At 42.9% G+C, this 20,238-nt stretch overlaps 1 protein-coding gene across 2 annotated transcripts; it reads left to right on the forward strand.

Moving 5' to 3' along the window:
* Positions 1-909: 909 nt before the first annotated feature.
* polr3a (polymerase (RNA) III (DNA directed) polypeptide A) lies at positions 910-19,546 on the forward strand. 2 transcript variants are annotated; one of them, XM_067245061.1, is made up of 32 exons: positions 910-1,054; positions 1,422-1,557; positions 1,990-2,127; positions 2,324-2,495; positions 2,602-2,756; positions 2,980-3,219; positions 3,421-3,583; positions 3,725-3,861; positions 3,947-4,050; positions 4,133-4,274; positions 4,377-4,517; positions 4,753-4,822; positions 5,286-5,413; positions 5,514-5,652; positions 7,663-7,827; positions 8,301-8,473; positions 9,419-9,530; positions 9,734-9,852; positions 11,651-11,788; positions 12,055-12,225; positions 13,069-13,182; positions 13,815-13,850; positions 14,215-14,301; positions 14,403-14,485; positions 14,770-14,940; positions 15,700-15,793; positions 16,223-16,315; positions 16,681-16,845; positions 17,700-17,864; positions 17,942-18,073; positions 18,159-18,291; positions 18,402-19,546. In XM_067245061.1, the coding sequence occupies exons 1-32, from the start codon at positions 1,011-1,013 to the stop codon at positions 18,548-18,550; spliced, it is 4,209 nt and encodes a 1,402-aa protein (XP_067101162.1). In that variant the 5' UTR covers positions 910-1,010; the 3' UTR covers positions 18,551-19,546. The 2 variants fall into 2 exon arrangements, with proteins under 2 accessions (XP_067101162.1, XP_067101163.1); XM_067245062.1 differs by lacking the exon at positions 13,815-13,850.
* Positions 19,547-20,238: the final 692 nt, after the last annotated feature.

The following is a 20,238-nucleotide window of genomic DNA, read 5'->3' on the forward strand; positions in this document are numbered from 1 at the left end:
TGCTAATATCAATAGGCCTGTTGTTTACTTGCAAATGTTTGATTCAAATCTTCATAATTTTCATAATACTGTGATTTATGTAACATACTCTTCATCATCAAGTAGGGTCTCCAGTCACCACTAAACTACAAGGATCTCATCATATATTTTGTGATTATGGGAAATACATGAAGAAGAAAGCATATTGCGTATACATATCTTAATTGGATGTTTAGCATCAGTACCGGTAGGTTAGGACAATGTTATCATTCCTAAAGACCCGTTCTTCTTATCCATATTGTATACGAGTTTCCCAGAGTTGTGTGGGAGGCATATCTGTGATTTCTTAATTTACCTACTGGGAGGTGTGTTTGTGTGTGTGTGTGTGCGTGTGTGTGTGCGTGCGTGCGTGTGTGTTTTACCATACATACTGTAGAAAGAGATGATGTCCACTGGAGTCCACTGGAGTGTCCAAGATGAGTGTATCTAGTGTCATCTAGTGGCAAACTTTAGATTGCTAACGGAAAATGAAAACCAAAGTGAAAAATTATTTGGAGTGAGACTGTATTTTGCCAAACTGTCATTGACATAGTGGATTAAGAGATGAGACAAGAAGTAGAACAATTTGGGTGGATCATGGCACACATTTGACTGACCATATCAAATGTCGAATGGATTATGTCTTACAGGACATGACTAAAGATATTGTTCGTATTCCTAACCAATATAATTGATTGATTTGTTAAATGTGTGCAGTGTCCACTTTTTCCAAATGCTGTGCTTTTGACACAAAAATATCCGCTAGGTGGTAGTATCGCGTGATGCAGCTTGTGTACTCCCTTCAACACTTTTTGCGAGAGTCGTTGTCTACGAGTTCATGGTTCAAGCTGTAGCAACACATTTCTTCTTCATGTGAACGTCAAGTGACAGTGTGTTGATTGCATGGGATAGTGTGGTCATGTGTAATAAAACATTAATTTGAATGCCTTACATCTATTTTACTCCTTTTATCGTGTGGAACAGCAGTCACAATGGTGAAAGAGCAGTTTAGGGAGACCGATGTGGCAAAGAAAATGTAAGTATGCCACCCAGCGTAGCTACTTAGCCACCTGGTAGCTATATTGCTAGCTAGCTAGCTAACTACAGGACTGTGCATGTGTTGCTCTCCGCTATTGTTTTAATTTGAAGAGCTTGATTAGCAAGAAAACGTATAGGCCTACTCGCCAGTGACAGATTTCAGAATCACAATCACATGACACAACTCCAGAACACACGAGCTACCTTCATTGATCTTGAGATGTGGGCCATGGAATTCTTAATGCAGTCTTGGGAGTCAATAATGAAATTGTTTATAGTATTTCTGTTTTCTGTAAAATAAATATTTCTGTAAAACGTGACATACTGTTGCATGTTCTAAACTATACTGTCATTTCTGTCTACAGAAGCCACATCTGCTTTGGGATGAAGTCTGCTGAACAGATGCGTCAGCAAGCCCACATCCAAGTAGTCAGCAAAAATCTGTACAGCCAGGACACCAAGCACACTCCTCTGCCTTATGGAGTGTTGGATCACCGCATGGTAGCTTGCTATAATTAGTACAAATGCTGAATTGCTAGTCAGCCTTACTGTATATTCTCCTCATAATTTCTCCTAGCTTCCATTATGTAACCACATTCCATCTCCTCAAAGCTATGTCCTCCTTGCCTCTTTCTAAAAACACACAGGTGGATAACACAGCTTGACAAGTGAAAACTTGAAATTAATTGCATGAGCCAATGGTATATAGTACCAATAACAGTATGACAGTATTGGTTGTTAGTATTGTTTCCACCCACATAAATATTACCTATTTATACTGAGGAGTGATTTGGGAACTCCACATTCCCAATCGCTGGTCAGCAGTAGTCTGGAGTTGACCAGAGCACATTAATCACTTACTATGGTCTCATGTATGGATGATGCACAATATCCCAGGTCCATGAAAACCTCTGCCGTCCTATTTTCTTAAAGGGCACCAGTGAGAAGGACAGACCATGTGAGACGTGCGGGAAGAACTTGGCAGACTGTCTGGGGCACTATGGATACCTGGATCTGGAGCTCCCATGTTTCCATGTGGGCTACTTTAAAGCTGTCATTGGAATCTTGCAAGTAAGATGAACCAAGACAGTATCAGCTTGGGGCTTTGGAATAGCTGTGTTGTTTAATTTCACATATGGCTGTAAGATGTGACCATGGTCCAATTGGAAAACAATTACATGCACAAATGCATTGGATCTTGAGTGCGTTGTCAGGGTGTTGTGCTCATATTTTCCCCTTGTGATTTAATGGGGATTGTTACCTACAGATGATCTGTAAGACATGCTCTCACATCATGCTGGCCGAGGCAGATAAACTCCCGTTCATGGATCAACTGAAGAGGCCTGGCCTAGCTTACCTCCAGAAACGAGGCCTCAAGAAGAAGATATCTGACAAATGCCGCAAAAGAACAATCTGTTTGAATTGTTCTTCATTTAATGGTAAAAAAAAAAAAAAAACTAGGTGTCCCGTCACTCATGCATTATTATTTCAGCCAGAGCCAAGCAATTTCAAATTGACAGCTTGACAATTGTGTTTTTTTTTTAGGAACGGTAAAGAAGTGTGGCTTACTGAAGATCATACACGAGAAGTATAAATCAACCAAGAAAGTGGTGGACCCCGTCGTGTCTGAATTCCTCCAGTCCTTTGATATTGCAATAGAACACAACAAAGAAGTGGAATCCTTACTTACAAGAGCACAGGTGAATCTTTGTGAAAAGCTGGAATACTTTGTAGATGTTCCATAAGCAGTGTTTGAATTTCACATGGTCATGTCAACTTATAATCACGCTGGAGCATCAATAATGTCTGGCCCTTATTTTGTAATTTGTTGTATTTGTTAGGAATATTTTTTTGCGTGTGTGGGCTTTTTACTCTACCTCACCTCACTTCCTCATCATTGTTGCTGTGTCATCAAACTACTAGGAGAACCTGAGTCCTCTGGTGGCCCTCAACTTGTTCAAGAGGATCCCCGCGGAGGACATCCCCCTGCTGCTGATGAACCCAGAGGCCGGAAAGCCCGCTGACCTCATCTTGACCCGTCTCTTGGTCCCGCCCCTCTGCATCCGCCCTTCCGTGGTCAGCGACCTCAAGTCGGGCACCAACGAGGACGACCTCACCATGAAGCTCACGGAGATCATCTTCCTCAACGACGTCATCAAGAAGGTGATTTTTGCGTCGTTTTCAAACCTCTCATGCTTGTGACGTAATTGATTAATGACATTGTTACAAGACAATTCCTTGTTGCTTTGCGCCTACGTCCTATGACAATGGAATTACATTTCATATATCGTAGTGTTATTTTGAGTCATATTTCAAAGTATTGCAATGGCCAGAGAGAATTGACTTTATCTTGGCGTGATCCAGCACCGTATGTCAGGCGCTAAGACCCAGATGATCATGGAGGACTGGGACTTCCTGCAACTGCAGTGTGCCCTCTATATCAACAGTGAGCTGTCGGGCATTCCCCTCAATATGGCGCCCAAGAAGTGGACCAGAGGCTTTGTACAGAGACTGAAGGGCAAACAAGGTCTCGCTACTACATCACCTTCTTACCTTTCACCCATCTTCTAATCTCTATCCTGAGGTGTTCATCTACTAGAGCAAGAGTGCCTACTGGATGCTGAATTCTGAACATAGAAAATGACATCACCTCCGACATATTTTTCAGGACGATTCCGAGGAAACCTGTCGGGAAAGAGAGTAGATTTCTCCGGAAGGACGGTCATCTCTCCAGACCCTAACCTACGGATTGATGAGGTGGCTGTCCCCATTCACGTTGCCAAGATCCTGACCTACCCTGAGAAGGTAAGCCTCAGACCAAGAGTATAAAAACACCATCTCAATTAGCAATTCACTTGACTAAAAGATTCCAATTGCTTACTTGTTGAAGGTAAATAAAGCCAATTTGGAAATGTTGAGGAAGCTTGTTCGTAGCGGTCCAGATGTTCACCCAGGGGCCAACTTCATCCAGCAACGTCACACCCAGATGAAAAGGTGACCACTCTTCCAGTTATGAAACACCTCTCTGAAGCCTGTTTCGGCTTGGTAACTCAGTGTTTGCGTGTGTTTCTCTCAGGTTTCTGAAATACGGCAACAGAGAAAAGATGGCCCAGGAACTGAGGTTTGGCGACGTGGTGGAGAGACACATGATAGATGGAGACATTGTTCTCTTCAACAGGCAGCCTTCCCTTCATAAGCTCAGCATTATGGCACACATTGTGAGAGCCTGTCGGAACTGATGTACCACATGCCATGCACAGCTTGTTGCTTGGGTACTCTCGTTCTGTGTTTATTGAAATGTTTTCCTTTTGATCCAATAGGCCCGTGTGAAGCCTCACAGAACATTCCGGTTTAATGAGTGCGTGTGCACGCCATACAACGCTGACTTTGACGGAGACGAGATGAACCTCCACCTCCCCCAGACGGAGGAGGCCAAAGCAGAGGCCCTGGTACTGATGGGGGTACGTGTCATACACACACAAACACACACACAAACACATCTCTTCCCTTTTCAAATGTCACACACTCATTCCAAAGGCTGAGCTTCTGGTGTTAGTGGGGGTACTTGTCACAGCCAAACAAACACCCTCTCTCCAGGATTTCTGTTCGTAAGTCCAGTGGGAAAGAAAATGTGGTTCTGAAAACAACTGTACGTCAAGTCACCTGTTTCACGCAGAGCATTCTGCTTCCTTTCAGACCAAAGCCAATCTTGTGACACCGAGAAATGGAGAGCCTCTGATTGCAGCTATTCAAGATTTCCTGACAGGTGAGCATTGTGACTCACAGCAGTGCAGTGACGTCCATCAAGTGTTCCTTTTGTGAAATAATTGAGACTATTGGCAGGTGCAGAAATTGCTTATTGTCCAGACAGGCTGGGCAACGCACTGAAAAGAAAGGTTTTTGATTATGTTTTTTTCATGTGACTCAGTCCTGCTGTTCCTTGCCCACCATACACCTAGCAGGTGACGGGTCAAACTGTCATGTCCCCCAATCTTCTAGAAATATACATATTTAAACAATTTTCTGTTTATGTAGGGTATGCCCATTTTCCATGTTAGTCAGCAGCCCTGAAAATGTTTAAATGCATTGCAGTGGAGTACTCTGTGTTCTAAAACTGTCATTTACTGTTTTGATTTAAATAATGTCACAAATGTAATAAGTTCTCTCCTCAAGGGGAGTACCTGAACTACAAAGCAACAGTTCATCTCATTGTTGTTTCCCCACTCCAGGAGCCTACCTCTTGACTCTGAAGGACACCTTCTTCGACAGATCAAAAGCCTGTCAGATAGTAGCCTCAATCCTCGTTGGCAAAGATGAAAAAGTCAAGATTGCTCTCCCTCACCCTGCTATAATGAAGGTACTGTAAAGTACTTCCTTATAGTTTAGTTGGCTGACTCTTTTTTTAAGATTTCTATTTTATATAAATAAATAAAAATCCTTCCTTTTCCTGTTTTCAGCCAATGGCTCTGTGGACCGGCAAGCAGATTTTCAGTCTGATCCTGAAGCCCAGTAAGGCCTGCCCGGTTAAGGCCAACCTGCGCACCAAGGGCAAGCAGTACTGTGGGAAGGGAGAGGACCTCTGCTACAATGACTCCTGTGAGTCCTCCGCAACCTACACTTTCAGCCACATCACCAGAGGAATTCTTTCAAAGAAAATATTCCTACCGTTCAAAATATTAGGTTAGGAACTAATAGCAATATGAATAGGAAATATAGGTAAATGAATAGGAAATAGTAATTGGAAGTAATTGAAAGTGTTATAAATAATGCTTTTTAATTAGGATTACTCCGTCTAGAGGTTCCTTCTTGTACAAATATCCTACGTCACCGAAGCACTCCCAGATCACATTGCCTACATCTTGCTTGACAGATGGCGTCAAGCACTCCTCTAGCCTCTTTTCAGTTGGTCTGCATTTCACAAATGTTCTTCATTGTGATCTAAATACCCTAAAACTTACTTTCGTCTTCCAGAAACAATTTTGTTCTTTTGCCTATCTTAATCCTTTCATTTTATTGGCCAGTCTGAAACTGTATTTTTCTTTGCAACTCTGCCTAGAAGGCCAGCATCTCTTGTCTCTTCAATGTTGATATTGAGACTGGTGTTTTGCGCTACCAATTAATGAGTCTAACTCATTGACTCAAGTCATAACTGCCAGTTGATGACCTGTGAGGCATCTGTTTCTCAAACTATACTCTCTAATGTATTTTTCCTTTTGTTCAGTTTGCTCACCGGGGCCTCCCTCTTATTTTGAGGGAATAGAGTTGAACGAGATTTTCAGTTTCTTGGCAATTTCTTGCATGAAATAGTCTTCATTTCCCAGAACAAGAGTAGACTGACGAGCTTCAGAAGAAAGTTATTAGTTTTGAGCCATTTTGAGTGTAATCCAACCCACAATTGCTGACGTTCCAGATACTTAATATAAAGCAGGCCAGTTGATTTAGCTTCTTTATATTCAGCAATTTTCATATGTGCTAATATAATTGCAAAAGGGTTTTCTAATGATCAGTTAGCCTTCAAATGTTATGACCATGGTTTAGCAAACACAGGGTGTTATTGGACCATAGGACTGATGGTTCAAATAAAATCAAAATAGATTTGTATAGGCCTTTTTACAAGCAATTTCACAGAGGGCTTCACATACGCTCATAGAACTGACCCTCAACCAACCTAAACCCTCAAAGAAGACAAGGAATAACTCCCAGAAAAACTCACAAGGTGAAAAAAATTGAAGAAACCTTGGGAGCTATTCAGTGAGGGATCCCCTCCTCCAGAGACGGTTGGTGAAAGAGAGGTGCAAAACACAGGCTAAACATAGTCATACAACAGGGAAGTGTCAATGGGTGTTGAAACACCAAAATCCAGCGTTCAATGGTTGTTGATATTGGGCCTCGGTTTTTCTTTCAAAAACAAGGACATTTCTAAGTGACCACAAATTTGAACTGTATATCTTTATTTGTACTAAATCTTTATTTTCCTCTTACTGGAAGTAAAATTAAAGTACAGCACCTAAAAGGATAATCGTTACATTAATAAATATAATTTTTGTCAACTCTGGCATCAGCATGAAGAAAAGTGTGTGTGTGTGTGTGTATGGGGGTGGGTGGGGGGGTAATGCTTGGGAGCTTCCCATCTTGCCAGAGCCCTCAGTATTTGATAGACGGTGGGAGATTATTGGCCTTGATGCCAGACTGTGTGTTAAGCTTAATTTATACTTCGTCGTGGACACCTTTGAAATGGTCGCTGACGAAGAAAAAAAAAAAAGTGTCGCTCAGGCTGCTGCATTTATACTTCGGCAAACAGTCGCCTGTGCTCAAGGTTCGCGTGACGTAAACATAATCATTTTACCGTTACATTCATTGCTATGGTTACATTGTTAACGCTTTGTAGCCATGGTGATCAATCGGAGAAACTGACCATTTTAATTTTTCACTATGTGACGACATCAGCGCCAGTAGAAATTTCTCCTGGTAGGCGACACCTCTAAGTGTCGACCGAGACGTCATTTCTGTCGGCGACCTTTTCAAAAGTGTCTGCGACCTAAGTATAAATTGGGCTTTAGTGACCCCCCTGGTCTCTCTGCCGTCTGTGTCTCATCCCTGTTTCAGTTGTGGTGATCCAGAACAGTGAGCTGCTGTGTGGCAGCCTGGACAAGGGCACCCTGGGCTCTGGCTCCAAGAAGAACATCTTCTACATCCTGCTCCGGGACTGGGGTCAGCTGGAAGCCGCCAACGCCATGTCCCGCCTAGCGCGCCTTGCACCCGTCTACCTCTGTACGTCCTTCCTATCCTTTTACATTCTCCAGCGATCGGCATGAAAACAAAAAGTTGAGCCTAGTAAAGTTGGAACTATTAAACTTAACATTTAATGGATTCATCTCCACCCCAAATTGTCAGATAGACAGTAATTGCATGTTTACTGGAAAAGTCAATGGTGAGGCATTTAAGATTGTGAGAAAAAAAACCTTGTTCAACCTTACTGCCTACATGGCAAATACATAAGTGAATGTATATAGCTGATCTGACTAAAGTGATCCGACAAACATTGTGCATTTGAATGTCCATAAGAATTCAGCTGTGGACCTAGTTCATCCATCTTGAAGTGAAAAAAATTATCAAAGGAGCGTCTGTCAAATTAATTTAATGTCAGAATGTGACGTACTGGTATTTGAATAGTTGGTTTGAAATTTTAAACGCTATTTTAGGTTTTTAATTTGAGTTCTAACTGTATATTGTGTTCCATGCAGCCAACCGAGGGTTCTCCATCGGTATTGGAGATGTGACCCCTGGCCAGGGCCTGCTGAAAGCCAAGCAGGATCTTCTGGACGGCGGCTACAAGAAGTGTGACGAGTACATAGAGGCTCTGAAGACCGGCAAGCTTCAGCAGCAGCCAGGCTGCACAGCAGAGGAGACCCTAGAGGTTTGCTGAGAAATACACACACAGACACACAGACACAGACAGATGCTCCATTTCCTCAAGACCAATTTTTAGTTTGATTATTCATCCTAAATGGTGTCTGCTGTTAGCCTGGTCCTAACCAGACTCTCGTACATTTCATGTGTACAGAGAATCTGGGCTCGATCCATTGACAAGCGTTAACTTCCTTGAAGGCGGGTACTCTTGGATCTGCCCAGAGCCACTCTGGATCTGGAATAACCAATCGCTAGCGTTCGCCTTAGCCAACTCCTTCACCACTAAGGGAGTTAGCTGGAAAATCAAACGAACCCCGTGGGGATCGATTATTCTTGCTCCAGCTTTAACATCTGAATATTCGGCAGCGTTGCCACAACAGACCGAATGGCTTCGCTCGCATCTGTCTCCGCCGCCATTATGGAACTACAACTCAAACTAGCGCACAACATCAACGTCATCGTTCTCAGCCACTCCTTCTGTTCACTGATTGTACCGGTAAAAAGTTTACCGGCGACATCTGACTAATATATCTAAAGCCCAGACACACTACAGAATCAAAATGAAAATTGAGCGGAAGTACATAGGAGGGCAGAGACAGGCTAATCTGCTGTACTATAACAGACAGATCCGTACTCCAGGTATTAGGGGGTGGGAACATTTTGGTGCCTTTCGATTCAAATCGATTGTTGGGGTCACGATTCGATGAAAAATCGATTCCAAGATTTTTTATTTTTTTAATAATGTAAAAAATGATTTGGGGAATTTGTGAATTGATGTGAATCGCTAGAAGACTGAATCGCGATTCACATGTGAATCGATTTCCCCCACCCCTAACAGGTATAGACTGTTCATATAAGTGCTGGAGTCAAGAGTTCCACTAGTGTGAGTGATGGAAGGAAGGGTATGGTTGATGTAACTGTAAGTGCAATGCCTGCCTGCACCTGTCCCCAGGCCCTGATCCTGAAAGAGCTGTCAGTCATCAGAGACCACGCAGGCAGCGCCTGTCTTCGAGAACTGGACAAGAGCAACAGCCCTCTCATCATGGCCGTGTGCGGCTCCAAAGGTAGGATTGGATCACCCTTGCCATTCACTATAGATCAGCAAGCTGTCATTCACACAACTGTCATGGCTGCCCAGCCAGGTGGGTGCACCAGGATCCCTCTGGCCCCCGAATGGCGATTGCCATGGCGACAGGGTACCCCGAGGCCTTGTATGCGCGAGTTGTGTAGATTGCGTTCACTCTTCCTCCTCCTCCTCCATCATCAGGCTCCTTCATCAACATCTCCCAGATGATTGCTTGTGTCGGCCAGCAGGCCATTAGCGGATCCAGAGTTCCAGACGGCTTTGAGAACCGCTCTCTGCCCCACTTCAAAAAGCATTCCAAGGTAAGGTACACCGCTGGCATCCCCCCCCCCCCCTTCATGCCAGTTACGTATAAATTACATTAAATTACATTAAATGACAACCAACTATGCCTTACTTGATCTATGTCATAGCTAGTCATCCTGAGCTAGATGTACAGTACTGTGCAAAAGTCTTAGGCACACATTTAAAAAGTTAACGATCCTGTAAAGTGGACCTGAAAACAAGTTTTAGGTTCGCCACACCACAGAATAATGTGTTATTAACTACCCATCCAAATTCGAATGAAAAAATAACACCGACAAGTATGTCAAATTAGGCTTTGAAATCGTGAAAAAATCAGCAGTCTTCTCTGTTTGAGACTGGGGGGGCGTGTCGCCTGAAGGAGCTGAAGCTCCGCCCCCTCTAATTTATTGACTGAATAGGATCTGGTGTATATTTTGCCCAGACGTTTTCTTAGGCTACCTAGTGCCTACCTCCGACCCAGATAATAGACGCTATGTCAAGCCGAACAAAACCATATAGGCTAGAATTAGAATGTATTTGTTCAATGAGTGAAACATACAGATGCATATAAATGAAATGTTCCCCTGAGCTGTAACAGTAAAAATGGACACCAGAGACAGCAGACAGTGAGCTCTCCAACTAGGCTACTTCTAACACATTAGCTACCATTTCACCAAGCTACCATCATTCTACACCGAGTAGCCTATCAATTTAGCGGTTTGCACTAACTCATAGCATACCTCTGGAAAAGTTATCTAGTATAATTATAACAAGCACACAGAACAGAGTGATGAACTGCTGGCAGCGGTGGATTGTTCAGGTGCGACCGGGAGGAGGAACAGCCGGGAAGGCGATGCTCGGTACGGCTCCGCGCTGCAAGATAAGCCGTGTGTCCGCGACCCCCGTCTGTCTCTGGTCCATGTTAAAACTTTCCGCTGTGAAATGGTCACTGCATTTACTCATTTAGCAGACTCTCTTATCCACTGCAGAGGCGGCTGTTGGAGTTTATCCAAAGCTTTCCCTCAGCGTGGCTCTTCACAAAATCTATCCACCTATTTTTCCTTTCATTATCAATAGGGAACTTAAATGGCGTTGCAGCGCAGCTGGAGTTCTTGCATCCAGGGAAGATGCAGTTGCGGTTGGTGGGAGACATCCTTAAGCTAGCTAGCTAGCTGATGTAGGCTACAATAACAGTACAGCAGAAGGAGCCATTCAGTGTTCTGACGTAGATAGGGCATTTTTTGGCTCCGCCCATTAAAACCTGATCTGAAAACGGAAGAGAAACTGTTCTTCGGTTTAACTCCACATTTCAGTGCGACAAAGTTTTAGAGCTTTGAACATGCTTTCAGGAACTCATTTCACACGTATATAATGTACTTCGAAGCAAAACATGGAATTTACTTTACAGGATCTTTAAGCAAAAATGCTGTAAGACAATGTAAGACGAGATTTAACAAATGTTTTCTCAACATTGCACTTTTATTTATCAGCACAAATATTTAAAATAATATTAGTGTAAAACATATTGGGTGCCTAAAAATTTTGCACAGTACTGTATGTAGAAAGGTATGATCTAGTTTGGTAGGATCTAGTTTGCTGCAAATATCACAAGGGTCCTATCGATATTAATGTTCCTCTTTAGAAACTCTTTACTAACTGAACATCTTGATTGGAGATTACACTTTGTAATCCTAATATAGGTTTAGGCACACCGGGTATAACGAGAATAAATCATACGGTTTTAATGAACGTCTGACCCACCCACGGCATCAAAAGGACAATTTAACAGTCCCTGTAACCCTCTGATTTACCTAGCTCCCTGCTGCCAAAGGCTTTGTGGCTGACAGCTTCTACTCAGGGCTGACGCCCACAGAGTTTTTCTTCCACACCATGGCTGGTCGAGAGGGCCTGGTGGACACGGCAGTTAAAACAGCTGAAACTGGATACATGCAGGTAAAACCTCTGATGCATTCAAAGGTTTTTCTCTCTCACTCTCACACACACACACACACACCTTTCTCTCCTCCACCTACTTTCTTCAGTATCTCTTTCAACTCTCTGTATCACTGTTTCCCCGACTTTGCTTATCTGGTCTAATGACAGCCTCAACAGCATGTATTTTCCCCCCCTTACGACCTTCCCCCCTCAACCTTGCTTACCATCCACCACCACCACATGTCTTATGGTTCTCCTTGCTGGGAGGGTGTGTTTTGGTGTAGAGGCGGCTGGTCAAGTCCCTGGAAGACCTGTGTTCTCAGTACGACCTGACAGTGAGGAGCTCTACCGGTGACATCATTCAGTTCATCTACGGAGGAGACGGCCTGGACCCGGCCGACATGGAAGGCAAGGACGAGCCCCTGGAGTTCCACAGGGTTTTGGACAATATCCGGGTTAGTACCCTACCAACCCACCTACAGACTGAGTTTATCCCTGAAGTGTTTGATTCTAACATGTGGAATTAATGAATGTATCGTGAACCAGATGGTTGTTGCTTCATTTTTAAGGTTGTGGTGCATGTTATTCAAGGAAGTTCTTGCATTACTGAGGTACATTATATCTATTTAGTAAAACACGTTGTTTAATTTTAGTTAATTTCACTCTCAAGGTTAGTTAAACCCTCTCAACAAGTAGTGTGGTTGTTTATGTTTTGAAGTAAAGTACACAGTCATTATATTAATAGCCCTCCCTGGAGAGTGATAAGCAACCATGACATTTGATTTATCATTCCCTTTTAAACCATAGCAAGTTATAGCTATAACAACACCCCAAGTTCAGCCAAGGATATGAAATCATCTTTCATCAGTTAATTCAAGTCCATATCTTTGTCTTCTGACACTGGGGTGGTTTCTACTCCAATGTGTGAAAATATTGGACTTGATTGGACTAGTTGATAGAATTTAGTAACAGAAAGGTAGTTATTTTCTATAACTACTTTCCTAGCAGATTTGTTTTGAAACCCAGCCTGAATAATTGAATGTGAAGCGCTAGCCTTCCCTCTGTAAATGTGATCTAGTTTCAGATTTGTAGTTGCCATACTGTACCACAGAAGCGACTCAGACTAGATTGTTACTTCTTTACGGTTGATTGAGAGATCAGTGATTAGGGAGGTAACTGCTTAACCAGGAGCCAGGAGAGAGGGGACCACTGTGTAGATTGGCCCCTGTGCAGCAGTGGCCCCCTGGGTAAAAGACTGATTTGCAGGCGTGGTCTTTGTGCCCCCACCCCCCCTCCAGGCCGTTCACTCGAGCATCGACGAGCCGGCCCTTAGCAAGAACGAGCTGGTCCTGACCGCCGAGGCCATCATGAAGAGGAGCGACTTCAAGTGTTGCAGAGACAGTTTCCTGGAGGTAGGCTGGTTAAAATAAAACTGTCAAAAAATATAATCGTCCAATGTTGGGAGACAAGTTCTTATTAGAAGCTGATTTCTGTAATTATGTGGGGGAATAGACTTGGACTATTGGCTCTTCATCACTGCCATTTTGCCAATCTGTAATTTGTAAAATGTGTGCATGCTTTGTTACTTCCACACGTACCTTACATGAGTCAGATGAGAAACTCATCTGAATCTGAACTCAGTAGTCAGTCAATGTGTAATGGATGGGGTTTATTACCAAGCCATTCTCTGGTAATGATAGACATCTGACCACACTCAGTGTTACAAGGTAGATGCTATCCTCATTGTATGCACCCATTTTAATTTTCCCAATAATCCGTTGTGACTTTCAGTAATTAGGTGTTTGGATACGGTTAGAATTGACGTTCTCTATTCGGCAGGCTTCATGATTAGTGTAAGTTAATGGTGTAGTTTTTCCACCTTGCATCCTTTCTGGATTACCCAAGCTCAACCCCAACCCCCCACCACCTAGACCTTATTGAAGAAACAACCAACGGATATTTATTATAAGTCCAGTAGCTTGAATTGTAGGTATTGATCATGTCATTCCTTTCCCTCGCCACAATTTTGTTGAACCACCCTTAGGCATTAACCGAGACCGGCTCTGAGAAGTATTTGGAGGTATTGTTGCAAAGCATGATGGGACATGGTGTGAAACAATAATGCCAGATTGTCTTTTAACCTGTTCAGATTGCTTTCCAAGGTGCCTGTTACTCACACAACAAACATTGAATGCACTAATTATGTACACGTTGCATTGTGTGAGTTAAGTCAACAGGACATGTTGCTGGGTTTGAGGAATGCGTCTACTGTGACTGTAATGAGTTGTCTTTTGCAATAATGGTCTGTCCTTACATCAAACAACTGCTTGGAATTGTACTCAAGCTCTACAACAACAATACTGCCATGGTTTGAAAAGATCAATATGCATTTAATCCAGCCTTAGGACCTCCCCCCCCTTCACGTATCGCCTTCTTCTCTTCAGGAGATCAAGAAGTTCATAAAGAGCATGTCTGAGAGAATCAAGAAGACCAGGGACAAATATGGCATCAATGACAACGGCACCACAGAGGTAGGCTATCAGATTAGCTTCAGCAGTCTAAATGCACCAGCAGTCTGTCTCGTTCCTGTCTCGTAGCCAGGTCTAAAATCACTGCTCTTCCTGCGTTCCAGCCCAAAGTTCTGTACCAGCTGGACCGCATCACTCCTACCCAGCTGGAGAAGTTTTTGGAGACATGTAGAGACAAATACATGAGGTACCCGGTCATGTGGTCGATTAGCTGTGACCAAAACACACTCACACAGCTGTGGTCACAAAGAGGATGTAATTATGTATACTTTGGTACTTGGTCCTTAACACGTTGAATTAAATGAAAGATTCCCTAGTTCTATAGTTTGATTTCTGCTGGTGGCGGGGGCTTGCCAGGTTGCAACAAAGCCTACTTGTCGATAAAGCTGCCCAGAACCGAGAAATTCACCCAGTGGGATTCTGACCATGCTATCAGGATTATAGTTTTCTGTTGTTTCATGTGTCTGACAGAGCCCAGATGGAGCCGGGCTCAGCTGTGGGAGCATTGTGTGCCCAGAGTATTGGGGAGCCTGGCACCCAGATGACTCTGAAAACCTTCCATTTCGCTGGGGTGGCCTCCATGAACATCACGCTGGGGGTACCTCGCATCAAGGAGATCATCAACGCCTCCAAAAACATCAGGTATTATGAAGTGGCAGCACCACCAAACCCATAATCACTTTGTATTGTATTGTATTAGCTAAAGTCTTGGATAAATCAGAAAAACCTGTCTGGGTAATCTCAGGTCAGTGTAATCTCAGGTCATGGTAATCTCAGGTCATGGTAATCTCAGGTCAGGTTAATCTTAAATCAGGGTAATATCTGGTCTGAGTCATTTCAGGTCTGGGTAATCTCAGGTCTGGGTACTAAAAGTTGCTTTAATCGAACTTCTGCTTGTCCTCCCTCGCTTGCTCAAATGGAGGCTGGTCAGTAGGCGCGCTGGCCGTAATTGGCTTCTCTGATTAGACAGCTGAAAAGAGTGTCTGCAAATGTGCTGCCCCATTTCAAACGGGAGTCAGTTGGCTGAGCGGTGAGGGAGTCGGGCTAGTAATCCGAAGGTTGCCAGTTCGATTCCCGGTCATGCCAACTGACGTTGTGTCCTTGGGCAAGGCACTTCACCCTACTTGCCTCGGGGGAATGTCCCTGTACTTACTGTAAGTCGCTCTGGATAAGAGCGTCTGCTAAATGACTAAATGTAAATGTAAACACTTTCCCCCTTCTCCCTCTCCTGTAATTACTCTTGTCCGGGATACATTTCATCTAGGGAAGTCAATAAACCTGGGGCAGGATGGCCCCAGGTTTATTGCTTTTATTGAAGCTTCTCAGTGCACGGTAAACAAGCTCTTGGGCTGCAATTTGGCTAAACAAAAATTTTAAGACACCTCTGTTTTACCCTTTCAGTACCCCTATAATCAGCGCCCATTTGGATGTAGAGGATGACGCTGACTTTGGCCGCCTGGTGAAAGGAAGGATTGAAAAGACTCTTCTTGGAGAGGTATTTCCGCTCTCGCCACAGTTGACCCTTTAAGTTTATTCTCAAGTAAAAAATCCTGCACTTCTTTTTTTCTATTGCCCTGACATTTTAAGGTTTACATTCAAATAGTGTTGAATGGATGTGTACCTGTAATTAGTGGTAAATACCATGTGTCTCTGACACTTTCATGACAGTAAGTGGCGTCCACGAAGACGCAGTTATTCAAGATAATCCCTTCAAGATAAATTATTTCTAAAATGTCCAACCAACTGAGATTGAAAGTTAAACAAGGTTACATTGAAAACAATGAACAAAAGATTGATATTTCTCACTACAGCTTTGCATCCCAAATAGTTTTTTCATACTATAAAAGATTTTTCTCGTCATGTGCAAAACTGGAATGTTTACACATTTTCACAACCAATGTGAATCATGTTCCTTCTCCTCCAGATTTCCGAGTACATAGAGGAGGTCTTTCTACCTGACGATTGTTTAATTCTGGTAAAGCTGTCCCTGGAAAGGATCCGACTATTACGCTTAGAGGTACAGTATTTGTCTTTCCTGTATTAGCACCACCACTAGTGTTTTACTTTGAGGATTGGCTTAGTACTATTCTTAAAGCCACATTCACGTCTTTACGGACTCCCAAATAATTCACTTTTGACAAGAAGTTATTAGTGATTACCTTACGGTCACATAGTGACTTTGTCGCTTCACAGCAACATGATATCAGATGCTTTTAAAACAAGTGTGTTTGTTTATTCCAATTCTGTGTTTGATATTATTTGCGTTAAAATATTTTGTGCGTTTTCAGAGTGTTTGTAGACTGATGGGATTAACAGAAACTTCTATGGGGGGGATCATTTAACAGTGCTGAATTTCCTGCAAAAATTACTTTTGATTTACAGGTGAATGCTGAAACCGTGCGTTACTCCATATGTATGTCCAAGCTGCGTGTTAAGCCCGGGGACATTGCCGTGCACGGCGAGGCCGTCGTCTGTGTGTCTCCACGAGAAAACAGCAAGAGCTCCATGTACTATGTGCTGCAGTCTCTCAAAGAGGAGCTTCCCAAGGTGACTGGTGCTTTCTCCATTTCCAGTGGAAATGGAGAAATGTCGAAGAGCAGCTTCTTTTTTGGGGGTTTTGTCCCTAGACACACTCCATAGTTTGGTTTTGTGGCAATCGCACATACGGTTTTGAAACTGCTAATTGCTAATCACTTTTGTAGCAATATGGGGTCGTTTTTGAGAAAGTCAGGGATTGGAATGTTCTTTCCGTGAGCAATAACAGTGTATTTCAAAATGAGCCCTCACATTGAGTGGGTTCTCAGGGAGATGCACTTGGGGACTGGAATGAGAGAATGCAAGCCGAGACATTTCTAAAGTCACTGCTCTCTGCGACAGGTTTCTTTTCAGCATCTGCCAGATGTAGTCTAGTTCATTAGTTCGTATTTTATTCCACTAGACTGAATTTTTGTACGTTGACATTTCAGGGTGGATAAAAGAGCTATGCTGAGTTCTGTGAGCAGATTGCTCAGACGACAATCTTAAAAAATTTGCATTTTAACAGCAACCCTTAAGAAAAACTGTTGGTCGTTCTACCGTCCTGAAAGTAAATACATAATTGAGAGCAAGATCTAGCATGATTCATTGTAGATTGTGTTTTATTGTGAGCATTCATTTCTTTAAGCATATTTACGTATTGCTTACATATCTGACAACTGCGTTTACTGATGGCTTTCATATCTGCCATCTCAAAAATACCTTTCAGACATCCACTCACATCGTCAATACCTCGCCTCAGAACATTTTTCTTTGTTAAAATCTGTTGACTTTAATGTTACACCCGTGAACAAAAGAAATCATAATTTTCATTGCCTTTGTTTTCCTGCTCCCACACCTCTAATCCTTTCGTTTTCTGTGACCAGGTGGTAGTGCAGGGAATCCCGGAGGTGGCAAGAGCTGTCATTCACATCGATGAGCAGAGTGGAAAAAACAAATACAAGCTCCTGGTTGAGGGGGACAACCTGAGAAGCGTCATGGCAACCCACGGTGTGAACGGCAACAGGACCACCTCAAACAACACCTACGAGGTAAACATTTATTCACCTAATACCCAGATTGTTTATTAATGCTCGGGTGCTAAGGTGACCTGGGCTCTCGCTTTCAGGTGGAGAAAACACTTGGGATTGAGGCGGCAAGGTCCACTATTATCAACGAGATCCAGTATACCATGGTGAACCATGGGATGAGTATAGACAGGCGTCATGTCATGCTCCTGGCTGACCTCATGTCCTACAAGGTTGGTGGTGGCAGCAGAACATCGTGATTTATCCAGACCCACTCAGCAGTGGGTTTCACACAACTTTCACTCAAATGTTCTACAGGGAGAGATCCTGGGAATTACCCGATTTGGCCTGGCTAAGATGAAGGAGAGCGTCCTTATGCTGGCATCGTTTGAGAAAACCGCTGATCACCTTTTCGACGCTGCCTACTTCGGACAAAAGGACTCGGTTTGCGGTGCGTTAACTCCTCGTTTTCACTCTTGTAACTGTTGTAACAATCCAGGATATAATTTGGACGTGTAGCTAAATTGTTTCCCTCCTACATTCTCTCTCTGTTCTCTCCAGGCGTGTCTGAATGCATCATCATGGGCATCCCAATGAACATCGGTACAGGGTTGTTCAAGCTGCTACACAAGGCTGACAAGGATCCCTCGCCGCCTAGGAGACCGCTGCTCTTTGACAGCCCAGACTTCCACATCCCATTAGTCACGTAGACCTTTCACCTGTCAATCATCCCCTTCCCCAGCCCCGCCCCTGCCTTTTAACCTCCCCTTCACATGGTTTGCCTTACAGGGGTAGAGGTGCAAGACAAAGATGGGTGTGCATCCATGAACATGTGCTGGTTTGAAGAAGGACAGGTTCAGGCGATGCGTTGAATTGTTTGCAGCATTGTGTGTGTGTGGGGGGGTCAGTGTCTGCATAAACAACAGGCCTTTACTTAAGTCCCATAAAGCTCTTCTGGCTGAAGTTTTCTTTCCGACTCAAACCCCAATGGCTCTGTAGATGGTTGTGCCTGTCAAAAAGCTTTTCCATTGGAACCAAGACTGGAAAATGTGAATCTTTTACTGATATATCGTGCTTTTTTCAGCTGCACTAAAGATAAACGACCACTAAAGATGTTTATTTTTGTTTTGTTTTTTACTGAAGCCACGTGATGCAGTGTTTGGCCTGTTTTAAATGGCAGAAGACAGGCAGTCCCTTATGCTTATGTTTATTTGTGCATGGAGAGTACTGAAAGCTTTAGAACTTTAAGAAAGTCTTCCTTTTCCGTCTTGCTTGGACAATGATGTTGCATCGGAGACATTGTGCTGACAAAATTTGAAACGTTTTTCTTTTAAGGTTTTTGTGGAATTGGAATCTGACAGGTGTCCAGTCAGAGGACTAGGGACGTAGTTGGGTACATGGCTTTATTCAGGGTGTTTCAGGATGCTGAAAGCATTTTCCAATTTTTTTTCCTCATGTGGGTCACCAACTCAACACCTCTCATGCAGCAATAAAGCTTATTGACCTAGTATCCTTTAAATTCAGAGGTACAATTACTCTACTATCTGGTATAAAGCTCTCGTAGGAAAAAAGATTTCCTGATATCACAATGATAAGGCCACTGTTGGATTGTGTTAGGTCTCAAAAGATAACTCTTACATCAGCAGCTTTTCATTTTCTGTATGTATGTATATATTGGTTGTGAATAAAGTATTGGATGAAGGATACATGTCAAGATGTTTAATTCAGTGCCTGATTAAAATATATACAAAAATGTACCCTTAAGCTTTAGGGGTACAATACATTTTCCACAGGAAATCAAAACACAATGTATTACAATTACACAACTCGTGTTCAGGTTAAGGTTTAAGTTTGCAACAAGTTTGTTACCTCAAGTATCAACATTACAATGTAACATTGTAATTAATATCCACTTTTGATGAGGGATCATCAAAGGAGAATATGGTGCTGTAGAGTTGAGGCCCTTTACTGTGATGACAGCCCACAGGCTTTTAGCTGTACAATAGAGGCAGACAAATGGAGCTCTGCCTACAGGTTTACCCACTGAGCACAAAAATGCTTATCAGCAGGTATAATTAGCTTTAAGCTAATTACAGTGATTGCAGTGCATGATTGACAATGTCACCTGATCTTGAAGAAGTAGTTGCTCCAATTACATGTCCTTTATTTTTTGCTTTGTACACTTTCAGGCACAATACAGATTAACAATGAAAAGGCACACCAAATACTATTTTAGTTGATATATGCATTTTTGTGCTCAGATTTACATATATTTGTTTTTATCTTACTGTATTGTACACAAGTTCTCATTATCAAAGTGTTGGCATTCTTGTATGAAAGCAAAACAACCTTCATAAACAAGCGCATTTAATGTCAACTAAACGGGCTATGCACAATA

This window comes from Osmerus mordax, chromosome 10 (genome assembly GCF_038355195.1).
Source record: "Osmerus mordax isolate fOsmMor3 chromosome 10, fOsmMor3.pri, whole genome shotgun sequence".
Classification (NCBI taxonomy): Eukaryota; Metazoa; Chordata; class Actinopteri; order Osmeriformes; family Osmeridae; genus Osmerus; species Osmerus mordax.

What these genes read in the sequence shown, in the direction of transcription:
- polr3a (XM_067245061.1), top strand. Translation starts at nt 1,011, where the DNA reads ATGGTGAAAGAGCAGTTTAGGGAGACCGATGTGGCAAAGAAAAT. An exon ending in CAGCAGAGGAGACCCTAGAG is followed by an intron (nt 8,474 to 9,418) that starts GTTTGCTGAGAA and finishes ACCTGTCCCCAG; the next exon opens with GCCCTGATCCTGAAAGAGCT. An exon ending in TCAAAGAGGAGCTTCCCAAG is followed by an intron (nt 16,846 to 17,699) that starts GTGACTGGTGCT and finishes TTCTGTGACCAG; the next exon opens with GTGGTAGTGCAGGGAATCCC.